The sequence below is a fragment of the Ooceraea biroi genome, chromosome 11, assembly GCF_003672135.1.
Source record: "Ooceraea biroi isolate clonal line C1 chromosome 11, Obir_v5.4, whole genome shotgun sequence".
NCBI classification, from domain to species: Eukaryota; Metazoa; Arthropoda; class Insecta; order Hymenoptera; family Formicidae; genus Ooceraea; species Ooceraea biroi.
The window spans coordinates 873,212-893,543 of NC_039516.1; the positions used below are offsets into that span (position 1 = coordinate 873,212).

Sequence of the window (20,332 nt, forward strand, 5' to 3'; positions counted from 1 at the left end):
TTAACGTGCTTTCTTGTTGATGTCTCTGTGCTATGCTGCTCATCGAGTATCTCTGACGAAACATATCGTCCTCCTTCACGCATGAACAGCTTCGTAGTAAAAGTGAGTGAAACGAGACGGGAAAGAGAAGATCGAGTGCTAGCGATATAGAACCATCACGTGCGCAATTCGTATCGTCGTCTATCAGTGTGTATTGCTCTCTCTCTCTCTCTCTCTCTCTCTCTTCCTTTCTCGTGGGTGCAGTGTATTCGTCACAGTCGCAGTCACTGTCACGGAATGCAGCCTCCTCAGGGTGAAGGTGATCATTGTCTCTAGTCGCGAATAAAAACAGAAGAACGCTCTGCTGCCTGGGAACATCCCGAGAGCGAGTCAAGTGCGAGTACCCGTCGAGGCACTAGCAGCCGGTGCGTCTCCAGCTCTCGTTGAGGTTCATCACGTTACCAGGACAGTTCCACAGTGCCTCCGTTAATGCCAAAATGTCGTCAGGGACTTTTGTGGACCGGATAGACCCCTTCGCTAAGCGATCCCTCAAGAAAAAATCCAAGAAGTCGCAGGGATCCTCCCGCTACCGCAACTCGCAGGATGTGGAGCTCCAGCAGTTGCCACTGCTCAAAGGTTAGTCTCACTTCATAGAGAAAGATTTCTGCTTGTTGGTACCTTTAGAACTATACTTGCCTATATCTGCGAGTTAATATTAGGATGTAGAGAGAAGAGCGCTTGTACAAAAGTACTATATGCCTAGGAGTTGTGCAACGTATCAATATATTGCACATTAATGATGCTAAGTTATGTATTATGTAAAGCTAATTTGCATCTGATGTTGAAAATGGTAAGAATCGTTATTAAACGAGTTGGTGCATTAAAGATATTGAGAATCAAAAGAATCAGGAATTGGGCAAGACTGAATACTTTACTTCGATCACTCAGAATCTTGATTTTTCATTCTGTTACTCTGGAAATAATGATTTAATGTCCCTGATTTTGTCACAATATAATATTTTAAAATTCGTTTTTAAAATGTTGATAAAACTGTCGCGTTACTTGTATATCACTCCTGTTGTCTTATATATGGCAGTCTTAACGCTTGAAATTTCATGAATTTGTATCATTCATATACATTGTCTTTAGATATTTATGTCTCTAGATATTTATGTATCATTACTTCAAATTGTATCTAATCTCATAACCTAACCTAACGCTTGAGCATTTAAAATGTATGAGGAATTTAAGCTGCGGTCACTGTAAGTACTGAAAGTCTATAAGTTCACTGTGCGTATACTATAGACTTTCAGTGCATTTGCAGTGAATATCGGAGCACAACTTAAATACATGCTTAAAAAATAAAAATTATTTAATTAATTACTAAATTAATTAATACAAGAGATTCTAAAATTGAACTTGATAAAAGTAATAAATATATTGTGCATGTATATAAATGAACCTAAAACGTTGATATCATTGGATACTTAATTACACTTAATTAGTCATGTAAAAGTAAAATTATTGTACGTTTCGTTGCTGCATTTTATTACACCATCTTCTACATTTTGTGCTTGTTTTTGTAATCTTGCCAGCACATTTACTAATATTCAATAACATTACGCGGAATTTATTTCCGTTTTAAGCTCTTACTAACACCATTAACATTTATTTGATTATAAAAATATATAATAATTTCGCATTGTTAATCAACGATAACGATGCACAAATGTTTAGATACGGTGGTGCGCGTGTTGAGCAAAATACGGTGACAAAAATTGATGGAACTCTATGTGATAAGGTATTCATGATGCCATGTGCTTTCTAGCAAATGGAAGCACGGCTCAAATATAGTATCCTTGAAACCATTGAACAATTGACAGTGAATCTGTCGCTTCTGACTTAGGCAATCGCATCACACGCTATGAATACACTACCTATTTGTTTCTTTCAACGCGTTTCACGACATTATTGATTGACGCTACATTGCAGCGTACTTACAAACATTTTGTGCAGATGCAATTTTTCAAGCAGAAATAATTCCGTGAACACATTATAAACACTGTTTTATATATATTTACACGATTATCATTGATAATTACCAGCACGTTATGTGATTAACAAAAAGAGGAGTTGTAAAAAGATTTGTTTATCAAGCGATTAGTTACAGTTAGGTAAGTCGATATTTTTGCCAAGTTGCGTCGAATCGTCCATATGCGCCATCTCCAATACATCTCAAGGATTCAGTGACCAATGCGGCCACTTCTTAATGATCTCGTACAGAGCATCTCCGGGACTCAGGGTCTCCGTAATTTGTCGTTGTCCCAACAATGTATAATTGGACGAGAGCTTACCGGTCTCGACGCCGAGTTGTATCAGTTTCTGTACCGCGTCCAATTGCGCTCTCGGTGGCACGACAGAGTTGAACGTACCGATAAAAGAGATACCGATGCCTCTGTTGTTGTAGCCAAAACTATGAGCACCGACGTAACCCCAACCCCTACCGACGTAAATGCGTCCGTCGCCGCCCGCCATAAAATTATAACCGATGTCGGACCAGTTATAGTCCTCCATGTGAAAGCTTTGCGTACGTCTCACGTGGGACGAGCATTCGCTCTTCGTTGTGCAAAAGTCCGTGGCGGTGTGGCTGATGATCACATAGGGTACCGGTAATTCTAACTCTTTTAAGGGCTCCGAGGGTGGCTTGCCACCCCATTCGTCCTTCCCGACAATTGAGACATCTGTGGTATCTGTAAACCAAATCGGGCATTAGACGAACAGTCTGAGTGAATGCTCGATTTATTGATTATTCGTCTCCATCAGATGCAACATATCGAGCACGCTGCTTCAGTAAATCGATGTGATGCAATCGATAAAAAGATAAAAGGTACAAAGTAAAAAAATGTAACAAGTACTATAGAAATTATTAATTATTATTCGCCAGTAAATCATTAAAATTGCTCATATTTTAGTAATTAGTCGATGAAAGTTTTATAACATCTCACGATTTATCTGAACATGGAGATTATTGCCAAACAAGGATTCTCGAGTTTGGTCTAGCGATCTGCCGATATGGGAAAAATAATTTTGAACACGAAAGTAGTTTGTGCCGTTAGTCCGCTCGACATTTGGGGTATCTAACGGGCATACTGAAACACTCATTATGCGCAACTTTAGAATTTTGTTTACGGAACGCTATGTATATCTGTAAGGATATCTCGGGCACATTTCGAAACAATGAGATGCGGCAAGTGCGAGAGAGTACATTCATGAGTTCGTTCCTGACACTGGCAGTTTCCTGCGACCGCATGAGTGTCACAGCTAATTATCGCAGAGAAAAATTCTAATTGATACGCGTGTGTCGTAACACGTAGTCGAATAAACTCGCGCTACGTGTCGCGTTACGTTTTCACAGAGCGCGGAATCGACATTAATTTTAATAATTCTTCCTCGCTATCGAGCGCAACTCACATTCACTGAATATTTGTTGTTACGTAAAAATAAATATTGCGTAAATGTACATGGACATACACACATGCGTGCACGTTGTAGAATGTTATGATGTGGAAAAGAAGCCATCAAGGTTATCAGTGTGTGCTTTACGATGTGATTCATTTTACGAGGCACAGGATCCATGGTAATCCATGGCACTATCTTTGGCCGCGAAAACAAGGAGTGGAAGTGCAACGTGCAGAGGAAACAATAAGAATATGAAGATAATTTCGCGTGGCATAACGTGGCGTCTGCTTTACCTGCTAATGTTGTTTGTTTTCCTTCAGTTGAACAATTTCCTTGAGATATTGATACGCCACGTTCGCTCAAATCGGGCAAATGCTCAACAGCTTCGCAATTACGAGGAAAGTATTCGGAAAATGCCCATGATACGATAACGTACGTTAAGAGTGTCGTACATATGATGCATACGATGCATATCATCAGATGTATCCATATCCATCTCCACTGCGTTTCTGCAAATCGTGTTAGATTAATTTAATTGTGCAAACCATGCTCTAACATGATTCATTCATAAGAAAAATGCCGCCGCCGCCGCCGCCGCCGTATCCGCCAATATATTATAATTCCGGTTTGAGTGTATCTAGGTAAAAGATGAATTAGTTAAGTCTTTTATCTAGATACTTTTCAGATATTATTTAAAACAATTTAGGATATACAAAAATAATACACTCGACGCAACTACGAAAAACAGAGATATGTTTCAATATTAATACATTACATATAATAAGAATATATTATGTATTATTAACTGGGTTTTCATCGAATATGCGATATTTTTTGAGAAAAATGGCACTCGGTGCGCAAATTACTTGCCAGTATTGATATTCTGCTGATTCTTAGATGCTTGCTCAGCATCACTTTTATCGGTCACTGAATCATCTACAAACAATGCAAAAGATGTAGATGCAATTTAACAAAATACATAAAAATATTTTATTATTATTTTATTATTAGTTGTCTACATGCAATATTTACACGATGGAATTTCATCAATTTTCTCTGTTTGTGTTGACATGTTGACTTTGAAATTTACAATAAAATTTTTGCAAAAATCATAGTGCGATTTGAAGCGTGTACAGTTCTATTATTAAACAAGTTTTCGGACACGCGATGACACAAAGAGTCATCTACAGTGGCAGTAAGCAGTAAGAAGAGTTCCCATTACTCAGTTTTTGAAATAATCGATTTCGATTGGTCACTTAATACTCACTAGCTTTGCAGCTGGTAGGACAAACCATGATTATTACGCGAGATAGCTTTAAAGAACTCTGTATGACCGCACGTGATTCGTCTCAAATGATTTGACGCTCCTATGCCTCCACGGAGGTATTAATACTCGGTACGGGAACTCCCGGGAACTCCCCTCATGAGATATCGTACATCGTATCATGGCGGCACTGCCATCTGGACACAATCGTACAGCGAGGAACTAAAAGTCAACATGGCGTTCTGTAGGATTTAAAAAAAGCTGTTACTGTGGAAAACGATCATAGAAGCTTGTGGAGTGTTACAATTGAGTGTTGGCGTGTGCACAAATGATTATTGCAAACTCACGTACATCATCATCATTACACACACGCATATACACAATAAGAAGAACAATCCGTAATTTGTCTATAATCAGTGTTGAGATCATTTGAAATACTCTAGATACAGATTAGAGAAAACATATGCGCATCTCAGATAAGATAAAAATTATTCCGGTTTGAGTGTATCTAGGTAAAAGATGAATTAGTTAAGTATTTGTATCTAGATATCTTTAAGATATTATTTAAAATAATAAATAAATAATCGTAATATATAATATATCTTTCTTCGTGTAACTGTGTAAAATTGCTACACAAAGATTTTATTCATAAATACATTTAAGGGATCAACTTTTGTTCGCAGTTTGAGATTGAGTTTGATTAACAGATTTACAAAATTAAAATGATTTATTTATATGCATCCATATTTAGTAAAAACATACTTTGAGATAATGAGGGAATTGATGTGCTGGACGTTAAAAATTTCTCAGACTATCACAACTTTTCGACGAAATCGATTTCTTTCAAGGTCAAAGTTGGAATCTTTTATCTTTTTATCTTGGTATACTCTTAAGCATTCTTGCAATATAGCACCGATTACTGGAGCTTCATTGAAACATCTTGCACAATTTGTGTTGACTTTACTTATCGCGCAACTGTTTTCTCGTTAACGGAAAATGGCAAAGAAAAAGAGAAAGGGAATATATACGAGCGTTCACAAGTAAGTCTTTTATATCAGGTCTATAAAAGGTTTCCTAGGAAATATATAAATGTTTTATAAATTTTTTGTCTGCTAATAGTGAAGTAATCCTCGTTTTCATTAAACTAGGTGACCTAGAAATCCCGCGCGGCGGGAATTTCAATGACGAATGACGATTCTTGTGAAGTACAAGCCTTCAGCTTGCCACAGGAGATGTCGTTCACCTTTGTCGGTAAAACGGACTTTGTCTCACCCTTTCTGTGTACACATTTATGTGCACTTGATACACTTTATAAATTATAATTTATATATATATACATACACGCACAATGTTCATAGAAATGTAAATTATGTTTCGTACTTTGGTTTCTTTCTATATTTCGTAAACTTCTTTCTATTATAGACATATTTACATCCTATCTTAATAACAAAAAAAGATAGCTCTTTAATTGAACTAAATTGTAGAGAGAGAGGGGAAGGAGAGGAAGAGGCGCACAGAATGTTTAAAGTTCAAGGTACTACTAGTAGAATAATTGTATAATAATAAATCTAAATAAATGAAGTTTAAGTAGCATTAATTCAATAAAATTAAGATTGTTCAAGTACAAGATTTCTTTGCAATGCATAATTTATAAAGTTTATTAACTAGACAATCTACAAAATTTATTTCTTATAACCTGTAACAAAGCAAATGACAAAGTTCATATCTCTTTTTATGACGCAAATTTTTTCAAGGTAACACTGATATTACAAAGTGCTTTTTCAATGGCGGTCAATTCTAATCATAGATTGTTAATTATCGTTGGTAATTATTCAGTTTAGAGAAGTCAACTCTAATCATCTTGATCTTGACATATGTGTTATTGTGTAATCATCTTACTGAGTAATCTTCAAAAGGTTTTAGTTGCTACTCGTTGTTTATTAACAAAATAAGTGTACAGAATGAAATGTAATTTTCTAATTATTGAATTGGAAAGGTATTTATTATATATATTTATATTCTTATTATATTCATTAGGCACGGAGATTGAATTATAACAATGCAAAGGAGGTTATATTTTTTCCAGAATAAGTGTGCATGTCCATACAATTAACTTTGTTTTTAGTTGTTATCTTTATTGTTATATTTACTGAAAATTCATTACATTTGTTAAATTTCAATTTATCATATTTTGTTAATAACTTTTTAATAAACAACGAGCTAAAATCTTATATATAATAGTATATATATCTATACGCGTGTGTGAGAAAAAATAAATGTTTTTTTATTATCTTAATATTGTCTTAATATTTATGTTATCTTAATATTATATATCTTTTATATATAATATTGTTGTGTTGATGTGTAATATTCATACATTATTAATTAATTTTTAATTTGTTTCATCCCGTTACAAAGTTTTCAGACATAATACACACAACGGAAAGATTGCGGATTATTATGAATAAAATAATAATGAAAAAGATCGTTTTTGGAATCGTTTAAAAATATATTTCTGTGATTGAGTTTGATTATAGTGAGCATCTCGATTAGTTCGAAATATCCAGCACAATAAACCATCGTATCTGTCTATTATAAGCATTCAAGCGACATTACGATAGGAAGTCGTTCGTAAGGAATGACACATGAACGGAATAAGAATGATAAACAAGTTCAATATAATACTCGCGAGTCAGAGTCAGATCTACTATTCAGATTATGAAAATAATATTTATAAAAAGAATTATTGTCAATCAGATTTGCAAATATTCGATCAAAACAAACTGTTTATGAAACTTAGAACTAGCTAGATTCTTATTCCTTCTATATTACTTCAAAAGTACATAAATATATAAACTTTATCTCAATTTGTTATTGTTCTCAACATTGCACGTGATACAGATATTCCATTCTACAAACAAAAAACATACCATGCATTCAACGATTATTATTTAGCTAGATAATAATAAAAAGTATTACGATAATCATACAATTGTGATGAAAAGAGATTTATGCGTACATCATTTATTCAACGTTCTCTATCATTCTCTTTTTGCCACTTGTAAGCAGACTTTTTAATACATTGTACGGGATGCGACATTATTCCATGTAACTTGAATGTGTATTCAGGAGATACTCGAGTCTATCTTTAAAAATAAACTATTGTGCAATCTTCGTCGTAGCAATAATGATCGTAAGAGTTTTACGATTTCGATATGGCATATCCTCTTTAAAGTAAACTCTTTCGGTGCTTTATACATTGTATAACTGCATTGTTACCTTACTCGTTTTGATTATATTATTGTTTTTCCATGGCAAAAAAAAAGAAAAAGAGGGTGTGACTGCATCAATGATGCGCTTGAATACGGCGCAAATTGAGGGCGTGACGGGGCGAGCATTTGGCGCGATTCGGTCTTCATACGAGAGAGAAGCAAACTCTTACCGATAAACGTTATTAAAAATTAATGTTAAAATCTCATAAATTCGAGCTACATTTAACAGTATATCTAAATCTTTGCTTTATTTATATAAAATCTACTGTGCTTTCCACGTTGCTTTCCAAGTATACTTTGATAAACACATTCGGTATTGATCAATGTGCACTGATAAATACATTGATAAATACATTTTAAATAAACCAATATGATAGGGATAAAGTTTCACCTCACAAAATCACCTACGGGTTTACGTAAACAAAAAGGTTTCATGAGCTTGCAGGTTTTTGATTTAAGAGAACTTTTAATTTTCCAAAATGAGGAAAATAGCTGCGCGCTGAAACGTGCTGAGACCATTACATCATATGTAAACAGAGTTTAATTATGCGTCATGCACAAGTGGGAGCATTAGTAAGCTCTCTTTGTTCAGACGCGCGACGGAGTTCCAGTCCGATCCATATTAAGGAAGAGGACGAGCGCGACAATGGAAGTAGGAATGACTAACGAAATAATTCTAGAGATCGTTTCTCGCCATTCCCTTACAATTAGTAACGACGTCAATAATAAATAAATAGTTATTGATAAAATTGTCAATCAAATTCGCATAATTATAATCATTTATAAAATTTTAATAATAAACACAGAAAGTTATGGACGAATCTCCTTTATTAATAAATATCTTAATAATAAATTTCGATAAAATAATTTAAATATCACGTTAAGTATTTAATAAGATACCTAATATTATCAATATATGTTCATAAAAATATATAAATATATATCTTTGTAATATCTTCGATGCAAGCATTGCTCAATGCAAGTCTCACGCACATATACGTATCTTTCTGCTTAATTGCTGGCGTTGCTGATGGCCACGGTCATTGCCAAGACCAGAACAGGAGATTGCGATAGCGGGTTCTTTAAGGAGTGGGCGAAACGCAGCTTTCCTGTTGTTTTCTTGAGTACTCCTTGCGTATGATAAATCGAAAAAAAATTATTCCCTATGCACTATCCAATTTGCATGATTGCATAGAACAAAATTACCGGTTTTATTTAAATAAAATTGAGGCAATCTTGCTACGAACAAAATATGACGAATTATCTCAGTGATTTTATTTAATGATAGATTAGAATTTTTATAATTATTATTTTTAATTTTAATTTTTATAATTAATATAGAAAAGAATAAAACACACAGACATAAGAATTATTGTTGTATCTGTGATATCATATTCCGAGTTTATTGAAGTTATACTTTCCTATATTAATAAATGGGTAGATATTGGCCCATAAAAGGCTGTCTCGCCAATAATGATGATGATATTAATAAATAGATAATTATCAAATATGCAATATTACCAGATAAGATGACGTGATCGTAGTTTTTCCTGGTACACTATAACAGCAGCTAATATTTGCTGAGGCGAACCGGAAGACATATAAATATTTAGTTGTATATAATGTGTTATTTGACACGTAACATTTTATGCACGTTAAGATCAAAGTTTACACATGTTCCTCTTACATTCTTTAACTAAATTTGACATACATTTCTCTCGGAGCCTTTCCCAAGAAATATAAATAGAAAATAGAAAAATCTAAAAACGCACCGAGGGGAAAGATGATAAGGGGATAAGAATGAAGGTGGAGAAATGCGATGCATGAACACGAGATGGAAAACGTCGGGGAGGAAGAGGCATAAAAGATAGAGGAGAATGTAGAATAGGAGGATCAAAGAGGAGGAAGAAGATGGTGGGTGCGAAGTACAGACGACGAAGTACACCAGGAATGAAAAAGACCGGAGTAAACGTGGTGGTAGCACGCCGAAGCACGAGAGAGGAATAAGGATTGGAAAAGGGGCGAAGAGGCTACCTGATGGAACCCCCAGAGAAGCAGTGGAAGTATTGATCCGGAATGCCGGCGACCACCTGCGCTCTTCTACTCCTTCACTACCATCCCTCTCTCCCTCTCTTTTCACGCTACCTCGTCTTGTTTTTCATTCGCCTCTCTTTCTTCCTCCTCTCCTCAACCCTTTCTCTTCCTGCCGTTCTGTGTACCGTTTTCTATTTTCTCTTTGCGTCACTGCTTTACCACGCTGCTTAACATATTTTTAGGTTTGTTGTTCATCACGTTTAATTATTATATTTTTATTTGTCAGATTTTACTTATATTTTTATACTTATTAATTTTATATTTAATTAATTTTTTATAATTATACAATAATCAAATTATTTTTCTTTGTAAATTAATTTTTATCTTCTTTTATTTATTCCATAAATCCTGCACTGGAGCCTTCGATCGATCCTGCTGGAATGATCAATGAATTGTGTTACTCATGAAAATGGTTTATGTTGGTGAATTAATGAGATATAATTTTTATAAATATATAGAATTATATAGTTTTCATTGAGGATAGTTCCCTTGATTACATGTACTTTATATACTTTGGATATTTCGGACAATGGAGATGCTTTTTCAAGAAAGAATTAAATTATAGTCTTGAATAGCTAGCAATAAAAACAGTTAACTAACTTTTGATCAACTAAATGTAAACAAAATAATTCAGTCAATAAATTATATACTTTGTAATTAATTACAAACGGATTTTACTTAAAAATTCTGCCCGCTTTCAGTCCGCGTTCTATATCTATTCACGCGAGTTATACTGCAGTCATATTTGAAAATGCGGAACGCTATTGCTATTGTATCAAGTGAGATATTTTTACCCTCGCCGAATTTCGCGGTGCGCGACGACGCGGTATGCCGTCGCACGAGCAGCTATGTGAAAATACATGTTACGTTATGAATGAAATTATAAATACGTGCATGCTAGATGATCGCGCGCACGTAACACCGAGGGAGAACGAACGGGACGAACACGCGTGTAACGCTATTCTTGGAGTCCTTCGCGACGCGTTGTGGCGCGACGCCGTCGTCGTCGCGCATCGTGGTGGTTGATTCTCTTGTGGTGCGCCTCTCTATCTCTCTCTCACCGTCTTTTTACCGGATTTGATAGATTTAATAATCGTGTTGAGGCCGTTCAACTGTCGCATGATTCCCTCGTTTTACTTGTACCGAGAGCAGGTGTGAGACTCGATGGAGGAATCATGTGCCCGGCATCGATTAAACCTCTGAAACCAGGATGAAAAATTAATTATACTCTTACCTCGTTATAGCTCGGGCATGACGCAAATTTGTTCCACTGTATGTTATCGCGAAATTGCGACACTTAGTTCTAATTTTACTACTTGGGAACGAACGTAAAAAAAAAGAAACACGTACGTAATGGAAATTTATAACTGGATGAGTTAGTAAAGTATTCATTCCGCAAATTAAAGTTGTTCATTATTCTAGGACAATTCTAATGAAGTTGATGAAGTGGACAATTCATCCTTGACACGAAATATAGATTTGTTGCACTATTATTAGACAGTGAATGGAAACTTGACTGAAATGGAACTGCGAAGAATACTGGCAAACACCTTTCAAGAATTAAAAAAAAATATTTTATAATAGAATTTTATATTTTCTAAGTTTTTCGATAATTATCGAAAAATATATCATTGCTTTAGTATCTTTAGTATAATTATTAAGCAAGATGTAAGAACGATAAATGATAAATAATAACTAATAATAATAATAAACCGTGAATGCACTCGTGATTCTCAACAGATGCGTATCACGAATTGCCATTTCTATTCCATTTTTTCCAATTTTTTCCTTGTTTTTATTCCAGTCCATTCAGTATTATATAACATAAATTTTATTCGAATAAATTTTCTCTTTTAATACATTTTTTTCATTGACAAATAAAATAAATCAGTACGTCTCGTATTTTAAAGGTGAAAAGTATAATGCACCTCTCACGTGTGACGGCGACAAAGAATTCGCGCGCGGTGATTTAACGTCGCAGAACTATATAAATATGTCTTGGATGTGTTACAAGTTCGTGTTGCCACGGGCGCTATTTCGATTCGTGATTTCGATCGCTGCCATTCAAGAATGACGGCGGGGAGAAGAGCAATTAGAAGCGCTTCTCCACTTAAATACATCTCTTAGAGATTCACCTTTTTCCATTTACATCGTTCCACGGCGTTCCGCAAGAGATCTCGGTAGATAAATATAACGCGAAAATTACCGCCAGGTTTTCTTCAGGATGGCCACTTTACTCGCCGCGATTTATTCGTGCGATGATATTTCGCGTAGGATGGGTTCGCTGTTTATGAGTGAGTGTGCGAGAGAGAGAGAGAGAGAGCGCAAGGGAAAATAAGGGGGAAGGGAGGGAGTTTGGCATAATTCGATAAAGTCATTGAGGCCACGCCGCGTGCCATTATGAAGAGCGAAGTTGCCACGGGACGTTGCAACCATGCCATCACCCCGAAGCGAAGCGCAGCGCAGCGCACGGGAAAAACTGATTAGCTGATATGTGTGTTACCCTTTGACTATATACGGAGTACCCTAGAATTATCGAGGCATTTCATGCAATTTTTGCGTTAAAATTACTCTTTTTAATCTAAAAGACAATTTGCGAAATTTCATAATTCGTCTCATTTAATCGTTCAGTACAATCGTATTTTATTATATAAAAATTTGTTAAAATATGTTTGTCGTATAGACAAGAGAGAGGAAATAGAATAGCTAATCGATTTATCGCTTGTCTACGTCATTCTATCGTTATTAATTTTATATTTTATGTTATCTTCCTAGATAATTTCGTTATATTTTTAATCACTTAAAAATTTCTAGAGTTCTAGAGTTTCTAGAGTTTTTTTTAAATAGCGTACGTTCTGGTTTAGGAAAGCCCACACACACACACGCACACGCACACGCACACGCACAACATACCTTGTCCGAAAGTGTTATAACATCAAACGTGTAAATCAGAACTTGAGTAAGTTATAAGACCGATATCGCGACTTGATACATTCGACAATGATTCAATTAACTACGATAAGCGCTAACCAACATCGATAGCAAGAATCTGTTCTAATCCCAAGTCGCACGCAATCCGTGGACGTTGACTCATGATTATTACAGATAACAAGAACGCGCAAACTCAGCCGAGCACTACGGTCTGCAACTGAGTGAAGGTGGCTGCATACACTGCCGACGAGCCGGCGCGCCAACCGCCCGTCGCGCTCATGCGTAACCTCCCTCTCAGACGAACGTAACCTCAACTATTTTCCTGATTTATTCTATTATACTCGAATATCGTACTTTCACTAGAATGTTATTTAATATAATAGGAAATAAATAAAAGTATAAATATGTTTTTACAAGAATGTATTTAATTTTTTTTTTTATACAACTGAAATCGAATTATAAGTATGACTTGACGCTCGAAAAAACTAAAAACTGGAACAAAGAGTATTAAATCAGTATTAAATTTTCCTTAAAAATGGGCAAAACAGCTGGCGAATCGTAGGAAATGAAAACAATGATGTGTACAGTAAGATAGGTGTTTGGATCGTTCCAATATTTTTAGATAGTTTGCTCGATTTTGGTGGCACGAAGGACTCGCGCACCGCCGCCAGAAACAAGTCGTAAAGAAAGTGCTTAAAATCCTTCGATCGAACCGCTATGAGTCTGCAAGACTCATCGAACAGTTTTCTGGCCTGCCTATAAAAGCACTGTACATCAAATTCTGACTGAGAATTTGGGCAAGCGGAAGGTTTGTACATGCTTTGTACCGCACACGCTGACGGAGGATCAAAAAGACGTCATAGTGGAGCAAAGAGTGCAAAGACGTGCTAAAAGCGGCCGATACTGATCAATATTTCATAAAAAGTATAGCTGATGTAGCTGATGACGAAACATGGTTTTCAATATGAGCCATTCACAAAGCGGTAGAGTGCAGAATGGTAGCAGAACCCAGAAGGGAACATTGACAGCAAGAATCTAGATGTTTCTGCACGATACAAATCTTAATTACATATATATGTAACTTTTTGTTTAAATTGTTTGTTTAATAATTTTGCAAGATTCTTTTACCACATCCAGCACAGGTGTGCAATACTATTTTGTTGTTGGCATTGAAAGTAATGCCAATCCACAATCGAGAGTAGATATATCCTGATCAGTCAAATCTGCGAAAATAGATTCTGCAAAGCGTTTGCTATAAATTTTGTTAGTAGAACACTAGCAAAAACGTTAACAGGAGCTGATAAAATAAGACAACAATAACAAAATAACACAACAAATTTGCAGCAGAAATCAAATAGGATCTATCGTTTAAATGGAATGCACAGTAGATCTTGCACGACTTCTATTACTAATTTATTGTCAAGTTATGTCGATAGACTTCGTCGACAAAACACGATTTTAATGCGTGAAATAATACTGGATTTTCCATAATATTCTGATCGCATTCATTGCCAATTTTTCAGTTAGCCATACTGCTAACTGAAAATTTTGTTTCCTGCGTACGAATGGAACATTTTTAACTCTGACAACTGAAAGTAGACACACGAGTTAAGGCAAGGAGTTAAGCTTTGAGATGCGAAAGAAGAATTTCAAGTAACAACTACAATTTCGTAGCTGGTTTTACGTGCAGAATATTCGATGTTACTTTTCATTTGTTAAATAATTTTTAATTAACAGTTTCTGTCTACTCTTAACGTTACTACTTAATAATAAAAAAATTGCGTGATAATCTTGGTAGTCTTTCATGAAATTTATGTAAAAAATACATTCATTGGAAAATCTGAAAGATACGCTCTGTACAATTTAGTTGTACGATGTCGTCTTGGTTTATTCTGTTAGAATGGCTAGAATCATGTAGGACTCTAGAGTTTCTATCAGCTCAATTAAATTGTTTGCTTACATATTTAGAAGCAAAAGAAATGATAAAATTTTATTGGACTCTTATTCGCGCAATGGAAGGTTAAAAATAAATAGATAATAAAACTGCTCATGCAGTAATTTCTTTGTATTTGCATACTTTTTTTATATTTAATTGAAAATACAATCCTTTGAATAATTATTAACGAATTATTAATGAAGAAACAGTTTTCAACAAGAATAATTTTATTACAAAAAGTTTTTATATTTTAGATATGTATGTAAACTTTGGAAATCATATTTATGTGATCTATTTATTACAGATTGCAATGCTGCAGAACAGGAAGAATTATTTATCAAGAAGCTCCGCCAATGCTGCGTGGCGTTTGATTTTATGGATCCAATGGCTGATCTCAAAGGCAAGGAAATTAAACGGAGTACGCTCAATGAATTGGTGGAATATATCACAGCGGGACGAGGTGTTCTTACTGAGCCCATTTATCCAGAAACCATTAAGATGGTATGTCATTAATAAAAACAATAAAAAATATTGAAAAATTAAAATTCTTAATATATCGCCATTACTTGCTTTAATACACATACTGTTATAATATTAGTTCAAGTAAATGACAACAATTTACAAATTTTCTAAATAAATTAAATATCATTTGTTTTTTATTCTAATACATGTATAATAGATTTATTAATATTCAATAAATATCTTTAATAGAATGTATAATATATTGATGGATAGAAACAAAAATGCATGATTGATATTCTTCATGTTTAACATTTCCTTTTTTTCTAATATTTGTTAAAGGTGTCTGCAAATTTATTCCGAACGTTGCCACCTAGTGAAAACCCGGATTTTGATCCCGAAGAGGACGATCCAACTCTGGAGGCTAGTTGGCCCCATCTTCAGTTGGTTTACGAAGTCTTCCTCCGTTTTCTCGAGTCTTCAGATTTCCAGCCTGCCATTGGCAAAAAAGTTATTGACCAAAAATTCGTGTTACAGGTAAAGGGGGCATCATTGCATTATCATTTTCGGCATGGCCTCTAGTATTTTCACTTAATTACATCAATGAATATGTTTGGAATATAATTATGTTGTTACAGTTATTGGATTTATTTGATTCGGAAGATCCAAGGGAAAGGGATTTCCTGAAAACTGTTTTGCATCGTATTTATGGCAAGTTCCTAGGTCTTAGAGCCTTTATACGCAAACAAATAAACAACATTTTTCTGAGGTATCTATCTGAATGTATATATACTATTTTCTTGTTAAATTCTATTAAATTATAAAATCTGGAGAGAACTGTACTTTTACGTTTCAAAATATTTTACGTATTCAAAAATATTTTTTTGCGTGATTTGCATTTTGGAATATTATAATATAATAAAATACTAACAATAATAAAGCTTTCTATGTAATTACTATGTAATTTAATTTTTTACCAGAATCGTGAGAAATGAGTTTCTAAAATTAGTTTCTAAATATTAATTGACTTTTAATATTATATTCAGTTAATATCTGTATTATTCTATTGAAAAATTCTATCAAAAATCATTTTCTTTCTAGTATTTACACATGCACACATATATATATAATGTAATTATGCTTTATATGCTTTATTATTTTAGGTTTGTGTATGAAACGGAACATTTTAACGGAGTTGGTGAATTACTTGAAATTTTGGGTAGCATTATTAACGGATTTGCTCTTCCCTTAAAAGTTGAGCACAAGCAATTTTTGGTTAAGGTACGATTATCGTATTATATCACATCATATTCCACTAACCCATGATCTGTTTTCTTAAATTTTTCTCTATGAAAGATGATTATAATATTATTAAGCTCAATTTTGTGTTACGAAAAGAAGGAGATAATTAATGAAACGTAATAGACAACCTAATATAATTGAACTAAATATATAATAAATTCGTCCCACGAAATATCATTAATATCACATTTATTGAATACCATTAATACCACATTTATTGAAAGAGGATGTGCATGTGCGTTTGCTTTTACAGGTGCTGTTACCACTACATAAAGTGAAATGTTTATCACTATATCATGCGCAATTAGCTTATTGTGTGGTGCAATTTTTGGAAAAGGATGCGTCTTTAACAGAACCAGTCGTACGAGGCCTGCTTAAGTTCTGGCCTAAAACGTGTAGCCAGAAAGAAGTGATGTTCCTTGGCGAAATCGAAGAAATACTGGACGTTATAGAACCTAGCCAATTTGTTAAAATACAAGAACCTTTATTCAGGCAAATTGCACGCTGCGTATCTTCACCACATTTTCAGGTAAATATACAAATATAGAAAACTAATAATTATATTTGAATAAAAAACAAGTAATATTTAATTTATTTAGAAAATTTTTATATTATTTGTAAATGACAAATGACGTATCATACTGCGGAATCTTTTTCAATTCGTTTGATGAATTTATGCCATAAAGTGTGATGAATTGCTTTTTATGTTACAGGTCGCGGAGAGAGCATTGTACTTTTGGAATAATGAATATATAATGTCTCTAATTGAGGAAAACAATCATGTAATAATGGGGATTATGTTTCCAGCATTGTACAGAATTAGCAAGGAACATTGGAATCAGACGATCATAGCTCTTGTTTATAATGTTTTAAAGACATTTATGGAGATGAACAGCAAGCTCTTTGATGAACTTACTGCCAGCTATAAGTCTGAGAGGCAAAAGTAAACTTCACATTTGAGAATCTCTTTCATGATTTTGCCAAATTAAGGATTTCGTTGTATCTTTCTTACGCATGTCTTCTTGTCACAGAGAAAAGAAGAGAGAGAAGGAGAGGGACGAATTGTGGAAGAAACTGAGCGAATTGGAGATAGAACGACGTAATGCTCTCGAACGTAATGCTCTTACAGCTACCTCCAATAATCCAGTTCCTGCCACCAACACACCTACGACACGAGCCCGCCCCTGAGCTAGTAAGTGGATATTATAGAATATTATATTTATTTTCAATTGTAAAACACATGCCCGTATATAATTATAAAATACAAGAATAGTTTGAATAAGCAGAATGCTGAAAGATGCGCGAAAACTTTTTTTTTTCAAGAAAATTTCGAAGTCTATTTTCCTTTGCAAATTTCTAATTGCAAAGAATCTTTGCTTATGTTGTTTTAATTTCCTATATCACAGTTTTTGATAATTATGCATTTTACTTTACCTTTGTTCAAGCAAAATGTGCACTGAAAATTATTTGAAGAACATAAATGTCTCTATTTTCTTTTGTATATGATAATAAATCTTTAAAACTTATTTTTATTTAATTTCTATCATTTGTAATTTAAAAATTGACGTTTAAAAATCGATATTTTTCAGAATTCTTAAATTCTTAAAACAATATTTGCGCATGTATTTCTTTTAGCATTATATATATAATATATAGATGGATATAAAATTTTTAATAATAATGCGTGTTTCGTTATATCATTTGTACATGATACTCGAGTAATTTGGTTTCTTTTTTTTCTAGATGGAAATACAGTGCCACGCTGCCCGATTGTTAGACCTTAGTTTACGTCGAGTGTCCATATACCATACGTGAAAAATTATTGTTGTTAGTGAAACGAAGTGTCTCACACAATGGCATTCTTGACAAATATAATTAATTTTATTAGTTGTGACTGGAATGGCAGAATAGTGGAAGAAGGAAACCATGAAAAGACATTGTAATTAATTACGCAATTTTAATGTTCTTACAACAATAACAACATCAACAGCAATGTGATCAGTGAATTCCAAATGATTTTATATGTGTATGTTGGAGTACGTCCACACTTTTGTTCCTCTTCCGTTCTTTTTTGCGGGATGGTAACGGTCTCGATTGCATGATGTACTCAGTGTTAGCACGCATTGCGACAGTGTGCCGATTTCTTTTTGTCTGAGATTTCGTTGCGCTCTCGGTAGAAGGGGACAATCGTGGTATAAAGTTTGAATGGACAAAGTTACACACACACACACACACACACACACACGTTGTTGTGATTCTTATGTTCATTTTTGGAGGACGCGACACTTTGTGCATTCTCCGACGGCCAGCGTGTCGCCTCCTGACTGACCCTTACGCTGGTTTTTGTAACTTGAACGGAACCAGCACGGGGGTGTTTGAATATATGTATCATATATTCGTATTAACGATAATGATAATTATAACAGGTACGTAATAAATTAGATAAATGAAAACAAATATAAATATACATATAATATATGCGTGTATATATACATATATATATACACATATACATTTTACATACATATGTATGTGTATATATGTATAGACACGGTATAAAGAAAAAGGAATATAGTAATATGAGATACGAGAGGCAAGTCAGACGGAGAGGACACGCGTACACCAAATTGCGATGAATGGGAAAAAAAAAAAATACGCGCGTAACGTACATAGGCCGATGTGCTACCAACACAGACTGCTGTGGCTGTTATACGTGCCCCGCAGCGAGTTGACGTAAATCTTTTTCAAGAGTATGAAGGCACACGCGAATAGTTAATGAATGATCCAATTCATTGTGGGGAGAAAAAGACGCGAGAAAGAAAGAAATATATACATATATATATACATATATGTATATATGTATGTTGTTTTTTAAATAGAAAAGGAGGAAGAAATAATATATAAGAGCGAGGGAACGAGAGGAGTATACAATAAAGAAAGAGAGAGAAATAAATTGATTGTACCAAAAAATATCCGTTGCTTATAAATATAATTACGTGATACGGCGCGCAGATATAAGGATCCACTTTGGAGCTGTGCTCCCACACTGGCAACCGTATAGGAAAACCGTGGGATCGTTTTTAAAATTTCTTACCATTGCATAATAGTAACTAATAATAAGGATAACGATAACAATAAAAGAGAATAATTAAAACAAAATAATAAACGACAATGATAAACAACTACTAATAGTACACAAGTAAAATAAAATAGTTAACAGAAATGGGTGATCGCTTACTCATATTTTCATGGAGGACATTCGAGGGAAAACGCACTATTGCCATTGTTCTTAACTGTTTTTTTTTTATTCCTCAAGTTTATCGTCGAACGTTTCTCACACATGACTTGTACACAACTTGTACTTGCTCGCTTTGCGTTATGCTCCGTTCACCATCGCTATGTAAAACTCGTACGGTGACAGAGAGAAAGGGAGAGAGCGAAAGAGAGAGAGAAAGAGAGAGTGACATATACATATATAAATATAAATATATATATATAAAATTATTGTAAAATAATGTAATGTGACTTGAAGACGTAGGCGAGAGTCCGAGAAAAGATTCTTTACGCGTAAATAGATACACATTTATTAAAAAAGTGTCTAAATTATTCCCACTAGGCTGATTTTCAAGATATACG

The 20,332-nt window shown here is 34.3% G+C and overlaps 2 protein-coding genes and 1 long non-coding RNA gene across 9 annotated transcripts; 2 read left to right on the forward strand and 1 right to left on the reverse strand.

Annotated features, from left to right (window-relative positions):
* Positions 1-476: 476 nt before the first annotated feature.
* LOC105274610 (serine/threonine-protein phosphatase 2A 56 kDa regulatory subunit epsilon isoform) lies at positions 477-20,290 on the forward strand. The gene is made up of 9 exons (XM_011330881.3): positions 477-615; positions 15,240-15,436; positions 15,737-15,931; positions 16,033-16,163; positions 16,558-16,675; positions 16,950-17,225; positions 17,410-17,639; positions 17,728-17,888; positions 18,440-20,290. The coding sequence occupies exons 1-8, from the start codon at positions 477-479 to the stop codon at positions 17,882-17,884; spliced, it is 1,443 nt and encodes a 480-aa protein (XP_011329183.1). The 3' UTR covers positions 17,885-17,888; positions 18,440-20,290.
* LOC105274606 (peptidoglycan recognition protein) lies at positions 1,507-13,574 on the reverse strand. 7 transcript variants are annotated; one of them, XM_026973529.1, is made up of 7 exons: positions 12,982-13,574; positions 11,130-11,267; positions 8,968-10,440; positions 4,706-4,944; positions 4,309-4,374; positions 3,732-3,947; positions 1,507-2,729 (listed from the first exon to the last, which is right to left on the reverse strand). In XM_026973529.1, the coding sequence occupies exons 4-7, from the start codon at positions 4,731-4,733 to the stop codon at positions 2,215-2,217; spliced, it is 825 nt and encodes a 274-aa protein (XP_026829330.1). In that variant the 5' UTR covers positions 4,734-4,944; positions 8,968-10,440; positions 11,130-11,267; positions 12,982-13,574; the 3' UTR covers positions 1,507-2,214. The 7 variants fall into 7 exon arrangements, with proteins under 7 accessions (XP_026829330.1, XP_026829331.1, XP_026829329.1 ...); XM_026973530.1 differs by having other exon boundaries at positions 8,968-10,443; XM_026973528.1 differs by having other exon boundaries at positions 10,959-11,267.
* LOC105274607 lies at positions 11,274-11,639 on the forward strand. The gene is made up of 2 exons (XR_893099.2): positions 11,274-11,414; positions 11,491-11,639. It is a non-coding gene; the product is annotated as an uncharacterized LOC105274607 (long non-coding RNA).
* Positions 20,291-20,332: the final 42 nt, after the last annotated feature.